Source organism: Microtus pennsylvanicus, chromosome 5 (genome assembly GCF_037038515.1).
Source record: "Microtus pennsylvanicus isolate mMicPen1 chromosome 5, mMicPen1.hap1, whole genome shotgun sequence".
NCBI classification, from domain to species: Eukaryota; Metazoa; Chordata; class Mammalia; order Rodentia; family Cricetidae; genus Microtus; species Microtus pennsylvanicus.
Window position 1 is genome coordinate 135,451,174 of NC_134583.1, and position 25,340 is coordinate 135,476,513.

The window sequence follows — 25,340 nt, forward strand, 5'->3', positions numbered from 1 at the left end:
GGCCTCTGTGCCCCGCTGCCTGTGGCTCCAGAGAAGAGTGTGTACCGACACCTCTGGGAAGAAAAAGCTTCCCCAGGCCGGTGTGTCTATGTTGGGGATTAGAGCAGAGGCCCCAGGAGCCATGGGGAACCCAGCACTATTCTTGGATCTGGTTGATTTTTTTTTTGTTTTTTCGAGACAGGGTTTTTCTGTGGTTTTGGAGCCTGTCCTGGAACTAGCTCTTGTAGACCAGGCTGGTCTCGAACTCACAGAAATCCGCCTGCCTCTGCCTCTCGAGTGCTGGGATTAAAGGCGTGCGCCACCACCGCCCAGCGGATCTGGTTGATTTTTAAAAATCTTACCCATAAACAACCTTTGGTGAACCATGGGGTGGTTGACGGCAACAAGACAATTTATCTAGAATGTTAGAGACTATTTTGAGATATGGTGTATTAGTTAGTTTTCTATTGCTGTGACGAAACACATGACCAAGGTAACTTATAGAAGAAAGAATTTATTTAGGCTTATGGTTCTAGGTTGATAAGGGTCTGTCAGGATGGGGAAGCAAGGTAGCAAGCAGCAGGCTGAATGAGGGTGCCGGGGCTCATATCTTGAACCACAAGCAGAAAGCAGAGAGAAAACTAGGAGTAACACAAGGCTTTTAATCTCAAAGCCTGTCTGCAGTGACATACTTCCTCCAGCAAGATCACACTTCCTAAATGTCTCTGCACAGCCACCAACTGGGGACCAAGTTGTTAAACATCTGTGTCTGTGGGTGGTATATCTCAGACAGAGGTGTGTGTGCGCGCGCGCACGCACGCACACACACACACACACACACACACACACACACACACACACACACACACAGAGGAATGTAGGGTTTGGGGGGCGGTTTAGTTGTAGAGGGTGCCCATGGGACAGGAAGTGAATCCTTCACCTGAGTTTCACAAGTTCGGTGTTTGTGTTGGGTAGTTTACAACGGCAACTCCAATAGCCCCCTGCCTCAAGGAACTAGAAAAGTTCAGAAACAGAGATAATAAAGGAGAGATTCCATGGGAACCCTGAGCAGCCACAGGAGAGGCTCTGGACTACAATTCCCAGAGGGCCTTGCGGCCCAGCCCGAGAAAGGGGGGGCAGCTCGTGGGTCATCGGTGTGCGCCTCCCGGTAGTGGGTGCAGGCTGTGAAAGCATGGCAGCTGCTGAGGCAGAGGTGGCGTCCCCTCCGATTGCCGACGCAGCCTCTGATGCTGCAGAAACAGCCGCAGTGGTAGCGGCCTGGACCAGTTCGCCAGCCCAGGTCTCCAAGGCCGCCCTGGCTGCTAAGCTGCTGTCGCTCAGCGGCGTGTTCGCCGTGCACAAGCCCAAAGGGCCTACTTCAGCCGAGCTGCTGAATCGGCTGAAGGAGAAGCTGCTGGCAGGTACTGCAGCCCGGGTAGGGACCAGGCTGCGGCGTTCTTCGCTGCTGGGCAAGCGCCCTGGGGTTTTAAATTTTATCTTAGTGTTTGTTTATATTTATTTACCGACTGACTTAATTTGCGCGCTCACCGCTCAAGAGAGAAAAAGAACGAGTCCTGAATTAACTTTCTCAGGACAGAAACCCAGGACATCTTGGGTTGAACTTATCAAGCGCAGACTCTTAACAACAGCGGCCACGTGAGCTTCTCTTGGGAAGGATGTGTGTAGATTGGGGCCCACCTTGCACACACAACTTTCCACCCTCGTGCAGCCCAACTCTGTAGTTCGATCCCTGCCAGGGTTTTTGTTTGGCTCTTGTGGATGAGTCCCACCAAAGGAAGCTCTGACTTTCTACCCCCAGGTTGCTAACTTAAAATATTTGAAAAGCGCATAGACGGAGTTATCCAGGACTTAGGACGTCATCTTTCACCTTTTAGCAGGAGCGAGAATTCATCTTTTAATCAAATACAAGTTCCCAGTCCCCACATTTGCAGAGGTTGTGATTCTGAACACCTGGGATATTTTTGGGAAATGGCATTCTTAAACCGTTGTTCCAGATTCTGGTGAAGTACTTTATGGAACATTAAAATAGAAGCTGGCCGCTTTTCCAAGCACACTTACTGGTGATTCGTGTGCACCGCGAAAATGTTAGAAAAACAGTTAGAAAAGCCCAGTAGAGCACTTAAAACTGTGGCATGAACAACAAATAAAAAAAACAAAACCTTAGTTTTGTTTTGCATGTGTACATACGTGTAGCATGCATGGACGTGTGTGTGTAGGTCTGAGGTGATGATGACCATCTTCAGAGATGGCTTTTCCATCTTCCATGCTGAAGCAGAGTACCTCTCTTGAACCCAGGGCTCGCCAGTTAGGCAAGTCTACCTGCCCCGCTTGCTCCAAGGAACAACCAGCGTGGCTCCCTTGCGTGGGCCTCAGGCTTCAGTGCCATGTGGGTGCTGGAGGTCCTGACTCCGGTCCTCATGGTTCCGTGTCGAGCCCTTTACTCTGGGTTTTACTTGATCCTCACGTTAAGCTGTATCTTTGAGTCCTATAGAGACACGGAGATGAACGGTGGCAGTCTCTTCTTTTAACTAGGCTTGCAGTCTTGTGATTTCTGCAGGCTTTAGTCACGGGAACCCCACCGTAAAAATATTTTTGTTGCTACTTCATAACTGTAATTTTCCTACTGTTTTGAATCACAGTTTAAACATTTGATGCAGGATATCTGCTATGCGAGCCCCGTGAAAGGGTCGTTCAGTGGCCGAGAACACTCCCTTAGAGGTTCCTATTGCTCCATTCGTATTCCTCCAAGTATGGTGATGTCATGTCTGGTGACAGTGGGACTGCTTGCCTGGTCTCCGGATTCTGAGCCAGTGGGACGGCGTCTTACTGGGACTGGGTGACCTGCACCCCCTCGGAATGTGGATGTGGCCTCTGCACTCCCACGGTGGCTGCCTTTCTCCTTGTCTCTGCCCTGCCCTCTTTTCATTTTCTTTCCTGTGTTCTGTCCCCTGGTGTCAGTTGTTATAAAGTAGGTTGATGGGTTGAGGGACAGGTACGGTGTGACAATTGTCATAACAATGAGAGACAGGGAACGACGGTTGTCATAATGATGGGAGTGTGAAATGAACTGGGCTGGGACCTTTATTTCCTTCTTTTTATTAAATGCACGGGTCTGCAGCAGGTCCCCAGTGTGTCATGGCGGCTCCTCGGTGTCTTTGTGGCTCTCCTGACAGTGGGAGAGATGTGTCTCTGACTCTAGCCCGCCCTTGCAGATTCTCTCCTATATTCTGTTGCTTGTCCTGCTCCGTGGGTTTTTACCTTGTCAAACTGTATCTTGTTTTGTCATGTTTGGTTGCTGTGTCTTGGAGGGAAGTGGAGGGAAAGTGGGCCTGCGGGAGAGGGGAGAATGGGAGGAGTGAAGGAGGGAAACTGGGAAATTTGTTTCTTTAATGAATGGAAAGTTTTGATCGTGAGGACAACAAATAAAACCAGGCCGAGAGCTCAGCACAGGTAGACGTAGCCCGGTACGAGATGTGCTTTCAAAGTGAGGAAGGACAGAGGAAATTGGGAATACTTAGAGGGGTTAACCGCGGACTTTTAACTAACAGCATATGCCAGTCCCAAGCTGTTGTCATTTTCTAACTATAGGGATAGTCCTAGAATTCACTGAGTTAGCGTAAATATAGACTCCTTGAAATTGTCTTCCTTGGGGCCAGAAAGATGGCTCCCACAGGTAAGAACATTGGCTGCTCTTCCAGAGGACTCAGGTTCGATTCCCAGCAGCCACTGGGGTCTCATTTCCATTGGTAGCTCTAGTTCCTGGGGCTCTGATGCCTTCTTCTGGCCTTTTTGGGTACTGCGTGTACATGGTGCACAGGTATACATACAAGCAAAACATTCACACACAGTAAATGATGGATAGATAGATAGATAGATAGATAGATAGATAGATAGATAGTTGGATAAATAAATAATAAATAAAATAATTGTTTTTTTTTTAAGAAATGAGTTCTAGTTTCTAGTTGACTAATTTTGGAATACTCTTGTAAGTGAGCAAGCGTCTGGTCATCCGTGTGTGTGTGTGTGTGTGTGTGTGTGCGTGCACGTGTGTGAGTGTGGGGGCAGAGGTCACCTCAGGTGCCGTTCCTCAGGCACTGCCCACATTATTTGCGGCATGGCCTGTCACTGGCCTGGAACTCACCACGTAGAGGTCAGCAAGCTCCAGAGACCCTCTTGTCTCTCCTTGCTCAGCTCTGTGATTCATGTCGCCACACCCAGGTTTCTTTCACGTGTGTCCTGAGGATGGAAGTCAGGCCCTCAGGCTTGAGTGGCAAGAACTCTACCAACTAGGCTAGACCCAGGCCTGGCTGTACGTGTTTTGTTGTTTTGGTTTTTGAGACAGGGTCTCACCATGTACCCTTGGCTAGCCTGGGGCCCGCTTTTAGACTCAAACTCGTTTCTGAAAGCATGCACCACCACACCGAGCCTGCCGCACCTTCTAAGTGGTCCCAGCCTTCCACTTGGACTGTGTTTATTTGAAGAGGCCATGTGGTCTTCCTCGTTCCTCCTGACTTGTCTTGGTAATTGCTCTTTTCATCACTCTTGCAGAAGCTGGAATGCCTTCCCCGGAATGGCACAAGAGGCAAAAGCAGACATTGAAAATTGGGCACGGAGGGACGCTGGACAGTGCTGCCCAAGGAGTGCTGGGTAAGGAACACGGAGGAAGGTTGATAGCCTCTCCTTTAACACCAGGAATGCTGGGTAAGGAACACGGAGGAAGGTTGATAGCCTCTCCTTTAACACCAGGAGTGCTGGGGAAGGAACACGGAGGAAGGTTGATAGCCTCTCCTTTAACACCAGGAGTGCTGGGGAAGCCCTGGCTCTGCAGACACCTGGAAGGTTCCAGTTATGCTGTGTTTACAGTGCTTCTTCTAGGAAGCCCTGGAGCGGTACAAAGCACACAGCACCATACAGCACACACAACACACAACACACAGTACACACAACACCACACAGCACACAACACACAACACACACACCACACAACACCACACAGCACACACAGCACAGAGAACCATCACCTCTTCCACGTGTGCTGGGCTTTGAGCAAAGGTTTGAATTCGAGAAGAGTAGTTAATACACCATGTACAAAACTGTTATGCTTAGTAAGGCGTGGGCATGGCTGCCATCTGGGGACTTGGATTATAGGAACAATTGCTCCCTTTCCTCTGTCATAAACAGGGTTTGCTGTTTGACCCTGTGGGCTTCTGCTTTCCTTTAGGAATCTGGAATTCTGTGCCATCACCCAGGCTGGGGTGCCTGGGTGAGCACTTCTAAACACCAAATAAAGCGTTGGTTTACTGTGTTTCCGACGCTTCCCAGAGAGAATCATTGTACATGTCATTATTGTTGAAATAGCGAGCCAAGCGTGTCCCCTAAGCAGGAGGGAGAGAGGTCGAGGAAGCCGGACTGGGGATTTCATCTCACTAAGTCATAAATACACTATAAATAACAAGTCCTAGCTATTTACCAGTCTTTGGGCATGGGAAAGTTGTGGGGCTACTGAGAATTTTAGTACAGCTTTGGGGGAATTGCTGTATCTAATGCAATCGCAGATAGTTCCCTCTAGAACATAAACCCGACAGCTCTTGAGGGGAAGCCTTTTGTTTCTCACAGAGAGTTATAGGTTCAGTTGCTTGTGGAAGGAACTTGGTCGAGAAAAAAAATCATTTGTCCTTTTAAATGTCCTGTTTTAAAACTCCGGTAGAGGTTCTGATGTCTTCCCTTTATGGACTTTTAAGGTGTATGTCCACGGGTTAGGGTGGATTTTTCCTGAGATTGCACTGTAGGCTCAGGGATGCATATATCAGGCCTCCCGTCACCTCCATCCCCGGTACTAGAAACAAACCTTTATTCTTTGCACGGCACTGTGCTTGATTTAACCCTGAGCGCTGGGATTAAGGGCTGGCACCCCCATACCCAACTCCATAAAAGCTCTTCTGAGAGGATAAAATAAAATATAGGCACTGATGGAAAGGGGGGGAAGTGCCAGGAATTCGAGGGGCTTCATTTTGGGCCCAAGTCAGTCTGTCCTGGGCTGGGCTCAGGTGGACTTGCGGGCTTGTTTTTCCTTGGCTGATACTGTGTGTTTGTTTTTCCTGTGACTGATGCCGGGGGTGCGTTTTCCTGTGGTTTATGTACTGTTGTTTCTTTAGGCCAGGCTTCTGCTTCCCCTTCCAGCGGGCGTACGGCTGGAGGGGATGATGGTTGGCGGTTGGCGCCCCCCCCACCCCCAGTCACTCTGTGGTCCATTCCCTTCATCCCTCTGTGACGTCCCTGTGTTCTTTCTTCTTTTCTCTCTCACTCTTCCTTTCTTCCCTGTCTTGACTCTGTTCTTGCTACATATCACATGGGGCAACTTTGGGTCTGCCATCTTACGGGGAAGTACTTTATGCCTTTCAGAAACTGCGTTCTTTCTGTATTCATGGTACAGATTCAAGACATAAGGTGAAAAGTCAGTTCGCAGAAAAAATTAGGGATGAATATGCATATCAGGAGAGCCTGCAGACTGGGCTAATAGAGCTACTGCCTGGTGTTACCTCATCTTCACCTCTAGGACCCCTGAGCGTGTTACGTTACATCACAGGGAACAGCCAGAGCTGATGTCGCTGCTCAGATCACTAATAACATTATCCTGGAATTTCCAGGTAAGCCCAGTGATCGTCTTTAAAAGCAGAAGAGGCCAAGGAAGTCAGGACATGGCAGTGGAGGCTGCCGTGATGTGATTGCTGGCTTTGAAGAGGGAAGGGACCAGGAGCCAAGGGTGTAAGCAGCCTCTAGGAGCTGGACAAGGCAAGACATTCCCTTGGGATGGGATTCCCTGTGGTGGCTTCTCTCCCCGAGAACCACAGACACAGCACAGCCACGCAGTCCCCAGACCGCATTTCAAATGGATGTGCAGTCACTGTCGCAGCCGGTTGTGACCTGCTTTAGATTTCTGGCCCGAGACCAGGAAGCCAGCGCTGGGTTGCATGGCAGCAGGAGGAAACTCTGCACACTTCTGTCCCCGGTTCCTCAGGATGGAACTCGGTTTCTCCTGATCACTTTACATAGATAGGTTTAGCTTTACAGGTATAAAAGCACAGGGAAATTTCCGGAAGTATCACAGACCGCATTTCTTCTTAGCTCCCTGTTCGTGAGTGTTTTTATTTACTTTTATTTTGTGTCTCTGACTGATGCCAGAACAGGGTGCGGGGTCCTCTGGAATTAGAGTTACGGTTGGTTATGAACTGTCGTGTGGGTGCTGGGAACTGAACCCAGGACCTCTGGAATTAGAGTTACGGTTGGTTATGAACTGTCGTGTGGGTGCTGGGAACTGAACCCAGGTCCTCTGGAATTAGAGTTATGGTTGGTTATGAACTGTCGTGTGGGTGCTGGGAACTGAACCCAGGTCCTCTGGAATTAGAGTTACGGTTGGTTATGAACTGTCGTGTGGGTGCTGGGAATTGAACCCAGGTCCTCTGGAAGCACAGCCAGAGCCCCTAACCATAGAGCCATTTCTCCAGTCCCTGCCCAGGCCTGCTCTAAAACTGGTCTTTGATCTGTGGTTTTCTATCTTTTTTTTTTTTTAAAGATATTTAGTTAACAGAAATATTTCTCACGATGGTTTAAGAAACTGTGAAGACACTTTGTAAACACTGTTTTTCATGTCTGCGTAGCAGCAAATATATAGTTGTGTGCTCAGTTCTCCGTGAGGAGACTGAGGTCCTTAGCAGAGCCGCTTTATAGGGCTGGTTTGGTCAGGGCTAGCACCTTGCCTTTGCTTCGTTCCTGAGTGACTCCCAGGACTGTAATGGTTCTGCTCGAGGCGGTGTTACAGAATTGGATGAACAGCTGTGACTTCCAAGTGCAGAAAGCTTTGGAAATACAGCATAGCGTCCTTGCCCATCCGCAGATGGTGCTGTCTCCATAGCAGAGACTGGAGTGCTGGGTGTGACATCGGCTTTGAGATAGAGAATTATTTCTTTTAATAAAACATTTCAGTGAATAAAGAAAATTTGGAAACTAGGGTAGTAATTGTGAGAAAAGCCTGTGTTTTATCCCTCACTGCTGGGGAATAATCCTTCTGTGCACTGTGAAAATGTGTTGCTCTCATTGTTAATAAAAAGCTGATTGGCCGATAGCTAGGCAAGATTTTCAGGGCAGAGAGGATGCTGGGAAGAAGGGGGTCTGGAGCCAGATGTGGGAGAGGCAACACGGGAAGTTCACAGATGAGGTAAATGAGTCTCGGGAAAGACACGAGGAGAAGCAAGGTGAATTGCCGTGTTGAAAGAAAGTACTGCCGCATGGCAGAGGGTAGATAAGAAGTGTGTGTTAATTTAACATGTAAGCGTCAGGTAGTAACAAGCCTGAGCTGCTGGCTGAGCATTTGTAATTAATACTAAGTCTCTGAGTGGTTATTTGGGAATGGCTACTGGGACACAGAGAAATGCTGCTTACAATCCACGTTTCCCAGGCCCCATGTCTGCCTTCTGTAACTGCACTTCCTGTCTCCCGTGCTGACTTTTCCGGGCCTGACTGAGACTTCTGCATGTGAGTCTCCCTGATCGGCTGCAGCTCTGATGGCCAGATCAGTCTTACTCAGTTCTGCACGTTTACGGTCAGTCCACAGTAGGGTTTTGCATCATCTAATGCGAGTGCAGGCCTTGGGAGTGGGATGGGAGAGTCACCACCAAGTAAAACTGCAAAATGCATCCTTGACTCTTCCTCCAGCCCTTCATGCAATGGAGCTGCTGTTCCGCAGGGTCCTGGCTGCACATACTCTTCCTAGACACCGGTGCTGGACCAGTTTCTCCCGATTCTGCTTCCACTAACCACCTCACTTTTCCACCTTGGTTCCTCTTGAGTATTAAACAAGAGGGTTAATCTGGGTGACTCTCAAGTGTCTCCTTGAAATCTCCTCACCCCAAACCACCTAATTAGACTGGAAGCCGTCGTCACAGGGCAGGATGTGAGGCTGGTGAACCCCGCCCCACTTGCGTATCTGAATATTTGCGCAGTCGGTTCCTTTCGAACATGCTTCGTCTTCTGCACACGCGTTCCCTGTCCATGCTGACACTCACACACTCTGGCTCCTCATTTAGCGCCGTTCGCCCATTAGCAGGGGCAGCAGTTTTAAGCACTGTCATTGCCCCATGACTGTATTTTGCTTCCCCTAAGAAGACAAGCTTCAAATCAGGAAATAGTTCTCTGGCTTCCTTCCTGTCCTCTCAGGACTGTGTTCGTAGTAGTTGCTCAAAAACTATTGATCAGGGATTCATCTGCACGTGATCAAATGATATTGAATCTTGGTTGCTATCATACAATGTTTTTGCCTCGTTGGCAGCATTAGCAAGAGCTGCCATTTCAAGAACATTGAGCTCTTCGGAGCTACTGAACGCAGGCGGCCTCTAATCTTTGCTCTGGAACTATTATGATTCTACTTAGAGATGCAGAGCCAATCCCAGGGAGTGGCGTGGATGTTCGGTGTGGAGCCCAAAATTGCAAGCCTATTTCCATCCTGACAGAAGGCTGCCTTGGGATACTTGATCTAGGGTAGCTTCACTGCCTAAACAACAGAATGCCAATGACTTGACGGCTCAAAGCGTTGAAGCAATTAACTGTTGGAGTTGTCCTTTGTATCAAGTTAAAGAGTCTTTTGTTGCCTTCTTCCCCCTTCTGTATTGGGTTTAAAAGTGTTTGGAAAATTAAAAGTGAATGATTTCAGTATCCACTGGAATGCCCCTCCCCCCCGCCCCGTACTATTTTATGGTTTCTGTATTATTATTTTGCATGCATCTTTGTATCCTTTACTTATATTTCTAAATTCCCACAGCCCTACCTTGGCAAGAGGTGTTTTTGTTGAGGCTGGTCCCCACAGGTCAGGGAACCTGGGATAGACTTTAGGAGTTGAGACCTGAGCTTATTTTGCAGGTTGAGCTTTGAATACTAAGGAGCTGGGCCGCATGAAGGTTTGTTGTCATCTGTGTAGTGTGTACAGTGAGGGTTTCAGAAACGGTTATGATCTGGTCTGGGTTGGAAAGGACGGACTCCTGGGATGTGGATGAGCAGTGATTGGGCTGAGGAGGCCACACAGTTTGACCTTCAGCTCCCCCTGTGACCTTGAGCTGGGAGAAGCTGGCCAGCAGTCCCGTCTCTACAGGCCTCAGTTTCTTCACTTTTTAATTTTTCTTAAATTTTCATTTTTTTCCAGTCCCCTTCCTTCCTCCCCTCTCCCCATGCTCCCAATTTCCTCAGGAAATCTTGTCTTTTTCTACTTCCCATGTAGATTAGGAGTCTCTTCACTTCTGAGGTAGGGATAATGACTAACTTACAGGGACTGAACGAGGTGATGACTGGAAAGTCGGACTGGAAATTAAGGGCAAACTGCTGTAAATACTGAAGATGATCTTTTCAGCTCACCAGCCATTTTGCTGTTTCCTCTGAATTCTGAATTGTGCAATTACATTATATTCTTACAGTAAATACTTGGATCCTTACAAAATATTGCTTGCTTATATAAAAAGAAATTATTAAATCCTCTATAATATCCCTGGTGAGCTGTGGTGTGTAAGGTTAAGTTATGGACTATTTGTTAACCAGGCAATAATGTGTTACATTTCTTAATGCTGCGTTTATTAACTATGTAAAGATGTGTTTCATTTCTTTATGCTGTGTTTATTTACTATGTAAAGATGTGTTTCATTTCTTTATGCTGCGTTTATTAACTATGTAAAGATGTGTTTCATTTCTTTATATTACGTTTGTTAACTATGTAAAGATGTGTTACATTTGCGTTAATTAAATAAAATTAACCTGGACTCAGGAAGGTGGGGTTAGCACCTTATTGACAGGAAGAAGCAGGGAGGAGCTTAGTGTAGGGTTTTTGTTGTTGTTTTTTAAATTTTTTTATTTTCTATTTAGTTGGGGCAGTGTAGAAGGGTATGTTTCCAGGGCACCAGCAAAGAGAAAGTTAGCCAGTAGCTCTTCTAACTCTCTGAACTCACAGGTTTTCTCCCTAACTTTGAATCTTGGCTTGTATTAGAACAATACAGATTTAGTAGTTAGAGCTACCTTTAGTGGCAGCAACGAGCCTTTGTCTGGGGAACAGAATACATCTTAGTGGCCGGCTGCTGGCGGTTTAAAGCAAACCCACTGTAATGAAGGCCCAACAACAACGAGTCAAGTTTGAGAGCAGAGGAGGACAGCGCCGTGCTGGGCTGGATGACAGCCGCTGTGCGGGGCTGCGCTGGGCTGGCTGGGCTGGCTGGCGGGGCTGGCGGGGCTGGCGGGGCTGGCGGGGCTGGCGGGGCTGGCGGGGCTGGCGGGGCTGGCGGGGCGACAGGAGTGGTTCTCGTGGCCCTCGTTCCCGCTGTAGCTTCTTTTCCTCTCATTGGCTGCTTAGCCGTGTTTCTCTTTCTTGATTGTGTGCTGCCCACTACTAATCATCTCTAATGGTTCGTTAGCTACGATGATGGCTTTGGCTTTGTTTAGTAATGAGTCCTGTCAGGATTTCATCAGCCCACTTGAACATGGCTACTTGTACCCTGTCTCTTTTATGGTACCCATATAAAATTCCAGCGCATCCTTCGGGACTGCTCTGAATCTCCGTCCTGTAGCTGGCTGGGTTAGGCAGCTGCTGTGTTTAATGTTTGGGACTGGGAAGGTACTCTTTTCTCTCTTTCCCTAGTCAGAATTTCTTAGTTGCCCGACATCTTCTAGCTGGATTAGTAGGGAGCTCGAATTCTGTTAACTTTACAGCCTTGCAGTGCATGGGCGGCAAATATGAACGAGATGTGCAGGCGTGTGAGTGACGAACTTTGCCGTCAGAAGAGATTGTCATATTGTTTCTTTCTTTCATAGTGGTTGGGATTGGAAGAGGAACAAAAATGTTGACCAGCATGCTGTCGGGGTCCAAGGTAAGTCTGTCAGAATGTTTCTCTTCTCAGAGACTGTCTTCCTTCCTGTTGTGCGACAAACCATCATGACCAAGGCAACTTATAAAAGAGGCCGATTGGACTTACAGTTCCGAGAGGTTAGCTTCCATGATGGTGGAGTAAAACATGGCCACAGGCAGTTGGAGCAGCAGCCCAGAGCTCCAGTCTCAAACCGCTCACACTGGGAACTGCAGGAGTCTTTGGAAACCTCAAAGCCCACCTTCTCCAACAAGACCACCCCTCTGACCTCCTATTTTCCTGTTCCACCGAGGGAGGAGCGAGGACTCAGATGGGGCCATTGTCACTCAAACTACCACAGTGACCTATGTGATGAATTTCATTAATAAAAACAAACAAACAAAAAACCCCAGAGGACTGAGAGGTGGTTCAGAGGTTTCAAGTATTTGTTGCTTTATAGAGAACCTAGGTTCCAATCCCAGTGCCCATATGATGGTTACAGCCAGCCGTAACTCTAGTTCCTGGGGATCTGACACCCTCTCTTGGCTTTTGAGGGCAACAGGTACTCATAAATACATGCAGATGAACCATTCATATACATTAAAAAAAAATCTAAAGTCCCTCAACCTTAGTAAAAAACCAGTTGCCAGACATAAGACATAGTGGTATAGGATTGTAATTCCAGGGCTTGGGATGCTGACATAGGAACATTGTCACAAGTTCAGAGCCAGTCTGGGCTACATAGAGAGCCCTGCCTCAAACATTAAAATAAATAAATAAATAAATAAAGAGAGAAAGAAAGAAAAGAATTTGCATGGACAAGTGTCAATGCTTGTAAACACAAGGCTATGACTTGAACAATTAGACTAAAAATTTTTAAGTATTCTGTATTTGGATTTCTTAGTGATGAAAGGAATTTATAGATTATAAATCTCACTTGAAGATTTTGTGTTTGTGTGTACACACACTCATGCTGGTGCTCCTGTGCCTGGCTCTTCGCGGGTTTGGGGGATTTGAACATCGTGTTTGCACAGTGAGGGCTTCCACTGAGCTGCCATCTCCAGGCCCGGTTGTTTGTTTTGTTGTTTTTTTTTTGTTTTTGTTCTTTTTTTTAGCCTTGGTATTTTTATAACAACAGAACCATTTTGTTAACTGTACTTTTTAATGAAAATATGCTTTATCTGGTAATTGTGAAATGAAGACACTGAGGGTTGCTCAGAGAGTGGCTCAGTGGTGCTTACTGTGCAAGTATGGAAACCTGATTCAGATCTTCAGCTCCCAATGTAAGACGCTGGCCTCGTGGCGTGTGCCTGTAACCTGTTGTTAGACAAGGAGATCCAGGAGCTTGCTCTTCACCCAGTGTAGGCAGAGCAGTAAGTTCCAGGTTCAGGGAGAGACCCTGCTAAAAAGATAGGGTGGAAAGACACTTAGGGAACGACATTCAACCTCTGCCTCCACACACACATGCACCCCGCACACACCTACACACACACACACACACACACACACACACACACACACACGCATACATATGTGCACGCACCCACAGAGACACACAGCAGAAGACAGATGATTTTAAGGTGTTTGCCTGTGAAGTGGCCTTGACTAAATCCAAGTGTACTTCTCTGGGCACTTGGGAGAAGAAAGAGGAGGTTGAAAACCCATGAAGCCACTTGGGGTGTTCCGCATGGTAGAAGAACATTGAAGAGAAAGTCAGGATCACAGTATTGTCAGCCCATAGGCTAACACGCCCTACACAGGTACATACAACCCACACATCCGTGCACACGTCTGTGAAGTGTTCTGTGTAAGCTACTGCTCACCAGTAGACTCACACATTGCTCCTGAGCCCCATCACGCCGTTCACAATCTCTTTCAGACACAAGTTTTTGCCAGCTGCTTTGTTGTTTAAAAAAAAAGATAGTCTTTATTTCATATTTTTATTTAAAAAAATTTACTTTTCATTTTACATACCAACCCCAGTTCCCCGTCCCCTTCTCTCATCCACACCTCCCCTCTTCCTATTTCCCATTTACTCCTCAGGGTGGGTAAGACCTTCCTTGGGGAGCCCATTCCCTACAGAGGGATACCTTGCTCAGCTTTGATCTGGGGTGCAGGGAGGTGGGCTTGGTCCGGCCTCATGTTGGAATGCCTTAGCTGTGTCTGAACTACAAACTGTAAACAATGGCTGTTTAGTAGGGGAATAAGGATTATATTTATTTTTTTAGTACTATTTGCTCTCCTTTAAAAGTTTTACAATGAAAACATCACTTTCGTGTGAGTAGCAGAAAGGCTACTTACATTAGTAATTGCTGAGGCGCCCCCAGGCTGAGCTGGCTGAGGTCACGACCCGTTTGCTGCTCAGCTCTGCAGAGTCTCCTACCCGGGCAGTGCTCTGGTCGCTGGAAGAGCGCACTTGTAAACTCCGGCCTATTTTCCGGGAAATGAGGACTGGGGGTGCAAACACATCCGGTTCAGGTTTTTTTTTGGTAGAAACCCTTTTGGTGTTCAGCTAGAAATGCCGAATGTCACAGAGAGGAACCAGGGATCCTCAGATGACTGTAACGGAAATAGAACACCAGGTGCATCTCGTCACAGAAACCTAATTTTGGGCTTCACAGAATTTTGGATCAGGCATTGATGTTCGCTTTTCTCCCACTTTTGATTTCGTGTTATTTGTTAAAAAGATTAAGTCATCTTATTTTGACTCGCGTGTTGAAGATTGTGTTTTTGTTAGAGATAGTAACTATTAATAGATACTGTTCCAATGGACTGTGTTCCTTACTCTGTGTGCTGCTGTGAGAAAATACACAGCAAAAGCAACCAGGGTTTCTTAGGGCTCACGGCTCCTGGGTTCAGCCACAGAGAGCGAAATTCTGATGCTCAGCTGGTCTCTCCCTTTTACTCGGGCTAGGACCTCAGCGGTGGAAAGATACGGCTGCATTGGACTCTCCCCACCCTGCTTCACCTAATCTACACAGTTCTTTATTAACGGGTCCAGACATCGTGCTTCTAATTCCCATCAAGTTGGCAGTAGAGATTAGCTATCATATAGACCGCAGTAAATTTACTTTATTGTGAGACTGTATTCAAACATCTATAAAATATCAGCAAACATTTTCATTAAATAACGCCAATCCTCTATATGATGGGCCTTTGTTTGTTTGAAACATGTACACGTTTGGCCCCATGTGGCCAGGACTGTGCCTGGCCTTGAGCTCCTGATCCCCCACCAGTCCCCCTGCAGTGCTGGGATTAGGTGCTGCACCACCATGTGACTGCTACATTCCCCGGTCCCCGGTGTACTAAAAGATGTGAGCACAGCCTCTGCTTGGTCCAGACTTAAGGACCGAGCTAGTGTTCTCTGCTCATCCGCTTCCTAAATGGGCAGGTAGATTGTCACTTGTATCACGCACTGTGTAAGGTGGACGTGCTTCATTTCATCCTAGGGTGGTGGGTGCTGTGAACCCTCACACGCCGGGCTTAACTGGAGGCCTTGCTCTTCTGGCATGGCTGACCATCTTCCTGCAGTCAGGAACCATCATAAGAAGTCGTTTCTTCTCGGTACTTTCATATAGTCACTCCCCATTAACAGGCGGAGTGCTGGAGTTTGTTTTTTATTTTATTGTTTTGTTTGCTGGAGGGAGAGTCTCACTATGTAGCCTGGCTGTCCTGGAACTCACTGTATAGACCAGGCTGTCCTGGAACTCACTGCGTTCTGAGTGCTGAGATTAAAGGTTTTTTAATTCCACCATTGGACTCCTAAATAAAATCTTCAGGCCATCTACTGTTCCTAATGTCTGTGAAGAGGGAGGCTATCCGGACATCCAGACGTTTTCTTGCAGTTTCTTATTCAGGTCAGGGTGTTAGAACCAGGAGGCCTAGCTCGGGTCCTTACTGTGAGCTTTACTTTTCCTGTGCTCTTGCTGCTCTTGGGTCTTGTGTTTTGTTTTTTTTTTCACTGCTCTTTTGAGGCTGTATGTGTGATGTGTGTGAGAAGCATCTGGTCTTCCTGACAGTTGGTCAGCACACAGAGAGCTCCGTGAGTAGTGTTCTTACTGTTCCCAGGAGCTTCATGTATCATCAAGTCCTTTCGCTCTGAATTGCAAGCCTGCTAGGTTGTTCTAACTTCAGGTTCCATATACACCCGAAGTCAATTTTATTCAAACAACTTCTTTACTACAGTTACTTTTTTTCTTTTTAAAATTCCTGTAACTTCTCAAACTATAGAAAAAACACCACTCATCAGAAAGAAAAGGCTTTTTTTTTTTTTAAAGAAGAGGTCAATTTCTCCAGACAAAAATTTCACACATTAAAGGATTTGGGGTGTAGATAGATGTGGTTCTCAATATAGTTTACATGCCAGGCATGGTGGCACACACCTAGTTCCAGAATTCTCTTTAGGAGGCAGAAACACTGGATATCAAGGCCAGCCTGGCCTACATAGAAAGTACCAGGTCAGTCAGAGCTACACAGGGACCCTGTCTCAGATAGAAGAAAAAATGGGTTTTCATAAATATAATTTAGACAAAAGTCTGGGAGGCTGGACTAATGTCAGATGTATAAAGGAAGGCAATACCTCCCCCCTCCCCAGATTAGCTGCTTGAACAGTTAACTCGGCAAATGCAGGGGAGCCCGTGCCCTCTGAAGTCCCAGGCTTTGATGCCTTCCCCAGGTCCCTGTTGCTGAGTACAGTCGGCTACTGTAAAATGCCTCAGAGGCCGTAGCACTGAAAGAGCCTACTATTATGGGAACTTGGGTCTAATTAGCACTGTACAGACAGGAGGCCCCCCACGTCTGCACGGAGGCCGACCACACTAGTGTCGGAGGAGCTGGCAAGGCTCACAGCAGAGCGAGGGCCCTTGGCGCCACGGCTTCCTACCCTGGATGTGCTCGGGGCAGACGTTTCTCTAAGAAACTCCAGCATCTTAGGTTCGCCAGCCACAATACACCTGTGAGATTCAGCCAGTTCTTTAGAACTGGCATTCTATCCGTCATGGGATATTTGTAGACGGTGCAAAGATGTATTGGGGGGGGGATTGGGGTAATAGAGAGCTGAGAGGCCAGTAGCTAGACAGGGAGGTTAGGTGGGACTTCCGGAGACAGAGAGGACTCTGGAAAGAAGGTCACGCAAATCCCAGCACTCTGGAGGCAGAGGCAGGCTGATCTCTGTGAGTTCAAGGCCAGCCTGGTCTACAGAGCAAGTTCCAGGACAGCTAGGGCTGTTACACAGAGAAACCCTGTCTCGAAGATCCAAAAGAAGAAGAAAAAATGAAGGGGTTTGATAAGTAAAGGGAGGAAAATCCGCTTGTTCCAAGGTGAAGGACATCTAGAGTCCAGAAACCAAACTGCGAGCACAAGGCACCCAATTCAGACATGTTATGGAACAGACCACTGCAGATGCATTCAAAGCACAGAATATAACATCATATGTGACAGTTTTCTATAAGTGTAGACAGCTGTGTTATTCCCCCACCCCACCCCGTGTGCATGCTGCTCCGTGTGCACGTGGAAGCCAGCGGTCAGCCTTGGGTGCCTTCTCTCAGGAGCCTGGTGTTTGAGACAAGACCTCTCATCAGGACCCAGCGCTCACTGACTAGGTTAACCTGGCTGCCAACGAGCCCTAGGGGTCCACTTCTCTCTGCCTTCCAAGCACTGGTCTTCTACACACACGCCACTGTGCCTGGCTTTTTATGTGTGTTCTGATCCTCCCGGCGTAGCCAGCGCAGAGCCTCTCCCTAGCCAGCGTTCGTGCTACCTGTGAGAACATAGTGTAACTGCGCGAGTCACTGACCATTGCAGACGCTGAGTCATTCCGTGTTTTCATGGGATGGTAATTGTTCTCCATTGTTACTGTGGACGGAAACGGTTGTTTTAAACTCTTTGCCTCTTCTCATGAGGCACTCATTACTTTCCCCTACTTTAAGATGAACTGATTCAGAAGCAATTAAGATGTACTTAAGCACTTTACCATCTGTGATGGAGCGGTAATTGCCACCCTGCCAGTTCGCGTTTGAGCCTCTGCTCTTGCCGCTTATCCTTCTGTGCCCTCCCTGTGGGACACTGACTCAGGGCTGACTGCTGCGAGCTGGGGAGAGAAGCTGTGTCTGGGGATGGGGCTGGAGAGAAGCTGTGTCTCAGGGGATGGGGCTGGAGAGAAGCTGTGTCTCAGGGGATGGGGCTGGAGAGAAGCTGTGTCTCGGGGGATGGGACCGAGTGTAGGATTCAAAGGAACTAATTGTTTCCAGTCCTGATGAAACTTTTAAGATTCAACCGCATTGAAGCCTTCCCTCCCGCACTGCACTTGTGCTGGAAAGATGAGCCATGTGATGACAGTGGCTTTATCAAAGGCCATTTGCCGTCATGTCTGCATATTTGTGGAAGTTACAATTTTTAATATTCTTTTCATTTTTTAGTCCTTTTACTAGCACAAGCTTATCATTAATAAATTTGCATTTCTACAATATTCTTTGAGGTTCTGTCCCAGACAGGGTCTCACTAATGTAGCCCTGGCTGGCCTCGAACTCACAGACGTGTGACTTCCCTGCCTCCCAGGTGCTGAGATTAAAGGGTACAGCACCACAGCTGGCCTGAGTGTCTGTAAAAGTCACAGGTGCAGATTATTTTCTCCAGGAGATTATAGTCCTTTCCTCTTTCTCACTACTCCACATGAAACACCCAACAAAAGCAGAATTTGTCCCAAAGAGTGGCAGATAGACTGCATGGCGCGGGTGTGCCTCAGCTGGTGGATACACTTGCATGGCGTAGGTATGCCTCAGCTGCTGGATAGACTGCATGGTGCAGGTGTGCCTCAGCTGGTGGGTAGACTGCATGGTGCAGGTGTGCCTCAGCTGGTGGGTAGACTGAATGGTGCAGGTGTGTGTCAGCTGGTGGATAGACTGCACGGTGCAGGTGTGCATCAGCTGTCGGATAGACTGCACAGTGCAGGTGTGCGTCAGCTGGTGGATAGACTGCACGGTGCAGGTGTGCATCAGCTGTCAGATAGACTGCACAGCGCAGGTGTACATCAGCTGGTGGATAGACTGCATGGTGCAGGTGTGCGTCAGCTGGTGGATAGACTGCATGGTGCAGGTGTGCGTCAGCTGGTGGATACACCGCACCGCGCAGGTGTGCGTCATCTGGTGGATAGACTCCACAGCACAGGTGTGCATCAGCTGGTGGATAGACTGCATAGTGCAGGTGTGCGTCATCTGGTGGATAAACTCCACAGCACAGGTGTGCGTCAGCTGGTGGATAGACTGCATAGTGCAGGTGTGCATTAGCTGCTGGATACACTGCATGGCACAGGTGTGCATCAGCTGGTAGGTAGACTGCACAGTGCAGGTGTGCATCAGCTGGTGGATAGACTGCACGGTGCAGGTGTGCATCAGCTGGTGGATAGACTGCATGGTGCAGGTGTGTGCCAGCTGGTGGATACATTGCACGGCGCAGGTGTGCCTCAGCTGGTGGGTAGACTGCACTGCACAGGTGTGCGTCATCTGGTGGATAGACTCCACAGCGCAGGTGTGCATCAGCTGGTGGATAGACTGTATGGTGCAGGTGTGCCTCAGCTGGTGGATACACTGCATGGTGCAGGTGTGCATCAGCTGGCGAATAGACTGCACGGTGCAGGTGTGCAGAGAGACGCGGCACAGGCCTCAGCTGGGATGTCTTAGTTCCATGAGAACTAATGTCCTTCACGGATAGTGATCAATTCTGAAATCAGTTTCCTTTCAGCCAGCTTTGGTGTCAGCTGTCTTTTTCTGAGAAAGCACGCTGCTGGCCAGAGTGCCCCGTTGTACTTGGTGTTCTAACCTTGTGTGACCTAGAGGTTTCCAATATCTAGCTTTGGTTTAAATGTGTGATATATTTACTAAGATGGGTGTTAGTGTTTCATGGAATAGTACCAGATCATTTGCCTTGGAATCATTTTAATTGTGTGTCTGATACAATTATTGATTCTTGTGAGCCACGCTATGGTTTATTGTACCGTTCTTTCCATTTGCGGGCATGTAATGTCCCCCACTCTCTGGAGAGTATTGGTTCTGGGACCTCTGTGGCGACCAAAGTCCATGGGTCCTCGGCTCCTGCTAAAACATGGTGTGATGTACGCGGACACCTCAGCCCTGCTCAGACTTCTGAGCATCTCTAGGCAGCCCGTCCTGCAGAAGAAACGCTATGGAAGCGGTGTCATCCTGGGTTACTTAGGGAATAGCGACAAGTCTGCACACAATCATACAGATCTTCTTATTTTTAGAATATTTTTTATCTATGGTTGATTGACTGTGTGAATGTGGAATTCACGATGCAGAGACCCAGCTATGCCTGCAATTTCTTTAAAAGCCAGTATGCCCAGTATAGAAATAGTTTTGGAAATTTGTGATAACAGTATGCACATGTAAGCCATGAAGCCATTTTGGTGGGTATTTTTTTCTCTTGTTGGCTGATGTGGGGAGTTTGAATGTTTCTGGGCTTGCAAATGCTTCCCACACAACAGAAGCAAACCAACAAGGCAATTTCAGTGTGTTGTTTTTACCTTCACTTTGTTTTAGGTTGGTATTAATAAAGTTCTCTGTTAGGAGGCATGCCTGACCGTCCTGAGTTACTCATGGCTGCCCTTGTCATTTCCTTTTCTAGAGGTATATTGCCACTGGAGAACTGGGGAAAGCTACCGACACACTGGATTCTACTGGGAAGGTAACGGACGAGAAGCCATATGGTACGGAACCTCTAATGCCATTTTCCCTGGCAATTAAAGTTTGTGTGATTGCAAAATGCAGAACTTAAGTAGTGTGTGGTAGCGTCTGTTGGTAATCCCAGCCCTGGGAGGCTGAGGCAGGAGGATTGCAGTTCCAGACCAGCCTGGCTACACAGTGAGACCCTGTCCCCAAGCAGAGTTACAAACAGCTGTGGTGTGCGATGTTTCCAGCTCTCAGTGATCTCTCTAGCTGAGCTCATCACGTCAGACTGTGCTCTGAGTTCCACTGAGTTTCTAAGTGATTTCCCCAAGTTTTTGTAATGTTCAGAATTATTGTATTTGTAGCCAGGATTTAGGATGTTTTTTCCCTATGAATGAGTACCAAAACCCTGGTGGATCTGACCTGTGTCATGCCTCTCCTGGTTTTTTAAACCGACTTCCCGGCTGTTGAAATACATGTGCCCTAGTTAGTCCTGCACAAGTCAGCGTGTGCAAAGATCCAGCAGGGGAGAGCTAATTCTCTGAAGGAGAAGGGAACTCCCCAGGGCCCACCTTAATTTGTCTGCTATTCTTTCACTACTTCAAGAAAGGGAAGATAAATGAACTGGTCTCCTAGCAACTCCCACAGCGCAGGAGCTGTTTCTAGTGCAGCACTCGGCTATCAGGGAGTTCACCTGCATTGTGATGTCAGCGACTCTGAGTTATTTGTAGGCATTCTGGTTTTTTCCCCGTGTTTGACATTAACTCTTCTTGATTTGACTGCAGACAGTGTAATGTCTGCTTCCCTGTGCTTTTGTGTTGATTGCCCTTACTACGTATTCCGTATTACGCCAGTAGCAAGGACGACCTTCTCTTGTTCATAATGGCTTCACTTGCCCTGCCAATATCTCTGCGCCAGGTAGTAGCTCACTCAGTTAATCAAGCAATATAATGAAAATTAAAACCACTGATTGATTTCCACATCCTTGATGTTGAAGTAGTGTGAAATTATTGTTGGAATTGGTGAATGCCGGCATTCCACTAAATCCCCTCATTAGGTGGAGCCCAGCTATGACTTTCAGTTAGTGGGGCTTTTAAGGCGTCAGAGGCGTAAGACAAGAGGCGGGGCGGACTTTCAGAGTACTCGGGGATGCTGGCGGCAGTGACACCCAGATAAGAAAACCTCCTGTGTCCTCATCCCCATTGGCCAAGCATAAGCCGGGAAAGGAAGCTTCAGGACTGTGGTGGAGGAGGGCCGTGTGGAGGGAGCACTGTGGTGGAGGAGGGCTGTGTGGAGGGAGCAGCGTGGTGGAGGAGGGCCGTGTGGAGGGAGCAGCGTGGTGGAGGAGGGCCGTGTGAAGGGAGCACCGTGGTGGAGGAGGGCCGTGTGGAGGGAGCACCATGGTGGAGGAGGGCCGTGTGGAGGGAGCACCATGGTGGAGGAGGGCCGTGTGGAGGGAGCAGCGTGGTGGAGGAGGGCCGTGTGGAGGAAGCAGCGTGGTGGAGGAGGGCCGTGTGGAGGGAGCAGCGTGGTGGAGGAGGGCCGTGTGGAGGGAGCACTGTGGTGGAGGAGGGCCGTGTGAAGGGAGCAGCGTGGTGGAGGAGGGCCGTGTGGAGGGAGCAGCGTGGTGGAGGAGGGCCGTGTGGAGGGAGCAGCGTGGTGGAGGAGGGCCGTGTGGAGGGAGCACCGTGGTGGAGGAGGGCCGTGTGAAGGGAGCAGCGTGGTGGAGGAGGGCCGTGTGGAGGGAGCACCGTGGTGGAGGAGGGCCGTGTGGAGGGAGCAGCGTGGTGGAGGAGGGCCGTGTGGAGGGAGCAGCGTGGTGGAGGAGGGCCGTGTGGAGGGAGCAGCGTGGTGGAGGAGGGCCGTGTGGAGGGAGCAGCGTGGTGTAGGAGGGCCGTGTGGAGGGAGCAGCGTGGTGGAGGAGGGCCGTGTGGAGGGAGCAGCGTGGTGGAGGAGGGCCGTGTGGAGGGAGCAGCGTGGTGGAGGAGGGCCGTGTGGAGGGATCACCATGGTGGAGGAGGGCCGTGTGGAGGGAGCACCGTGGTGGAGGAGGGCCGTGTGGAGGGAGCAGCGTGGTGTAGGAGGGCCGTGTGGAGGGAGCAGCGTGGTGGAGGAGGGCCGTGTGGAGGGAGCAGCGTGGTGGAGGAGGGCCGTGTGAAGGGAGCACCGTGGTGGAGGAGGGCCGTGTGGAGGGAGCAGCGTGGTGGAGGAGGGCCGTGTGGAGGGAGCACCGTGGTGGAGGAGGGCCGTGTGGAGGGAGCACCGTGGTGGAGGAGGGCCGCGTGAAGGGAGCACCGTGGTGGAGGAGGGCCGTGTGGAGGGAGCAGCGTGGTGGAGGAGGGCCGTGTGAAGGGAGCACCATGGTGGAGGAGGGCCGTGTGGAGGGAGCACCATGGTGGAGGAGGGCCGTGTGGAGGGAGCACCATGGTGGAGGAGGGCCGTGTGGAGGGAGCAGCGTGGTGGAGGAGGGCCGTGTGGAGGAAGCAGCGTGGTGGAGGAGGGCCGTGTGGAGGGAGCAGCGTGGTGGAGGAGGGCCGTGTGAAGGGAGCACCATGGTGGAGGAGGGCCGTGTGGAGGGAGCACCATGGTGGAGGAGGGCCGTGTGGAGGGAGCACCGTGGTGGAGGAGGGCCGTGTGGAGGGAGCACCGTGGTGGAGGAGGGCCGTGTGGAGGGAGCAGCGTGGTGGAGGAGGGCCGTGTGGAGGGAGCACCGTGGTGGAGGAGGGCCGTGTGGAGGGAGCAGCGTGGTGGAGGAGGGCCGTGTGGAGGGAGCAGCGTGGTGGAGGAGGGCCGTGTGGAGGGAGCAGCGTGGTGGAGGAGGGCCGTGTGGAGGGAGCAGCGTGGTGGAGGAGGGCCGTGTGAAGGGAGCGCGGCTGGAAGAGGATTTAATTCTGTCTGCCCTTCCTGACCTGTGCTCGGAGTGTGTCTAACATCTTTATTTGTCATCCCCCAATTAATAGTGGTTCAGCTTCCTATCGTGGCTGAAGGGTGACGGGTGGCACACAGACACGCACGATCACGCGGCTCTGGTAGTAGCTGAGGCAGAGCGGAAGGTCGCGTGGACCAGGGCACTAGTGGCAGAGCTGGGACAGTTTTAGCTGGAGAGAGAAGTCAGCTAAAGTGGTGTAGCCTGACTACTGTTGCACTGGATGGGGGTGGGAAGGAGACGTCAGTGTGACCTGGGGTTCGCAGTTACAAACCTGGTTGGAGAATGCTGCCATTCATTGAGTGGGGATAACTGGCGGGCAGCTGAGAGCATGCTTTCTTCCTAGCCTTAAGCATTTTGGAATCTTTTTTGTCTGCATTGCCTTTGTTAATCTGTAACTTTGTGTTAAAGATCAGGTTAGAGAGATGACCCCCTGGTCAGCTGTGAGCACCTGAGTTCCCATCCCCAGGACCTGTGTAGGTTTGCGCCTGGAGCTCCCTAAACCCAGAACTCCTAAGGGAGCTGGAGGCAGAGACAGGAGACTCCAGAGGTCACGGGCCAGCTACTTTGGCATATGCAGCAGCAAGCATGGTGGCAGGCGTGGTGAATGAAGTTGTCTTCTGACCTCAGCGTGTGTGTTCCCATCTCATGTGCACGGGGTGGGCACACACAGGCACATGCACATTGGCACACGCATGCACACACACACTGTCACAAATTTTTAAAAAGTGAAAGAAAGCACAGTACATCGATGTGCTGAGTCCTGAAGACCATGAGGAGGGGCTGAAGACCATGAGATGGGGCTTCCCTCCAGCCCGGACAGAAGCATCTGCCACACAGTGCAGTGAGCAGTGCTTGAGACCCTGGAGGATGATGGTTCTAGACACTGTTTGTGGATTGGCAGGATTTTTCTGTTTCCTTTAGTAAATCATGAAGTATTTGCTATCTGAAGCCACAGTGGGCACCAAGGACAAGAAGAAGGGGTTTAAACTCTAGCTTCTGCCCTGAGGAACTGACTGCCTGGTGGGGAATTCTGTTTTCAGCCATCCAAGGCCAGGATTCTATTTCCCTTAGGATTATCCTGAAATAAAATCCGAAACACAGTGACCTGTCTGCATAAAGATATATTTAAAGTCAACGTAATTCAGCACACAGACTATAAAGACGAAATCCAAGTAATTTATGGTAAGCGCACCAATATGCAAACGCAAACTCTAGGACACCGAGGGCTCCAGGAAGTAGCAGACATGAACCACTGACCGCACAGGCACAAATCTAAAGTGAGTTCAGGTGTTGTGCCAGGAATCAGTACGTATAAAACTGGAGAAAAATGATTTGTATTGAAACATAAGGTGGCGTGAAGTTCTGGCCGTCTCCTTATATTGACATTTATTTGTATTTAAGCTTTGTTATGAAGTTTTATACAGTGAACAATAGATAAATTCACAGCTCAGTTCATTATCCCAAAGCAAACACCAGGTAGCTATTGCCCTAGTGAAGAAGTGGATTTCTTAAACCTCTCTCCCTGCCCATGGGAGCAGGCTCCTCTTCCTTCTTTTCTCAAGGTAGACACTAACTTCCCCATTATGGCGATAGCCCATACACAGTATGTATCCTTCTGTGCTGGGATTCTCCCGTGTGTATATGTGAGATTTATCCCTGTGCACGTGTGTGTGTGCACGCGCGCGTGTGTGTGTATACGCACGCCTGCTGCCCATGAAGTCCAGAAGAGAGCATTGGATCCCCTAAGACTGGAGTTACAGGCAGCTGTGAGCAACTGTGTGGGTGCTGGGAACCAAACCCGAGTCTGCAACAACAGCAAGTGCTCCTCACTGCTGAGCCCTCTCTCCTGCCTACACTCGT

At 49.2% G+C, this 25,340-nt stretch overlaps 1 protein-coding gene across 2 annotated transcripts in view; it reads left to right on the forward strand.

Annotated features, from left to right (window-relative positions):
• Positions 1-1,108: 1,108 nt before the first annotated feature.
• The window catches only part of Trub1 (TruB pseudouridine synthase family member 1), a 100,870-nt gene continuing 76,638 nt past the window's right edge, over positions 1,109-25,340 (forward strand). For both annotated transcript variants that reach the window (XM_075974527.1, XM_075974526.1), the window contains exons 1-4: positions 1,109-1,400; positions 4,549-4,647; positions 11,842-11,897; positions 20,511-20,592. In XM_075974527.1, the coding sequence (XP_075830642.1) occupies positions 1,172-1,400; positions 4,549-4,647; positions 11,842-11,897; positions 20,511-20,592 (466 nt within the window). In that variant the 5' untranslated portion in view covers positions 1,109-1,171. The remainder of the gene's footprint in view (positions 1,401-4,548; positions 4,648-11,841; positions 11,898-20,510; positions 20,593-25,340) is intronic.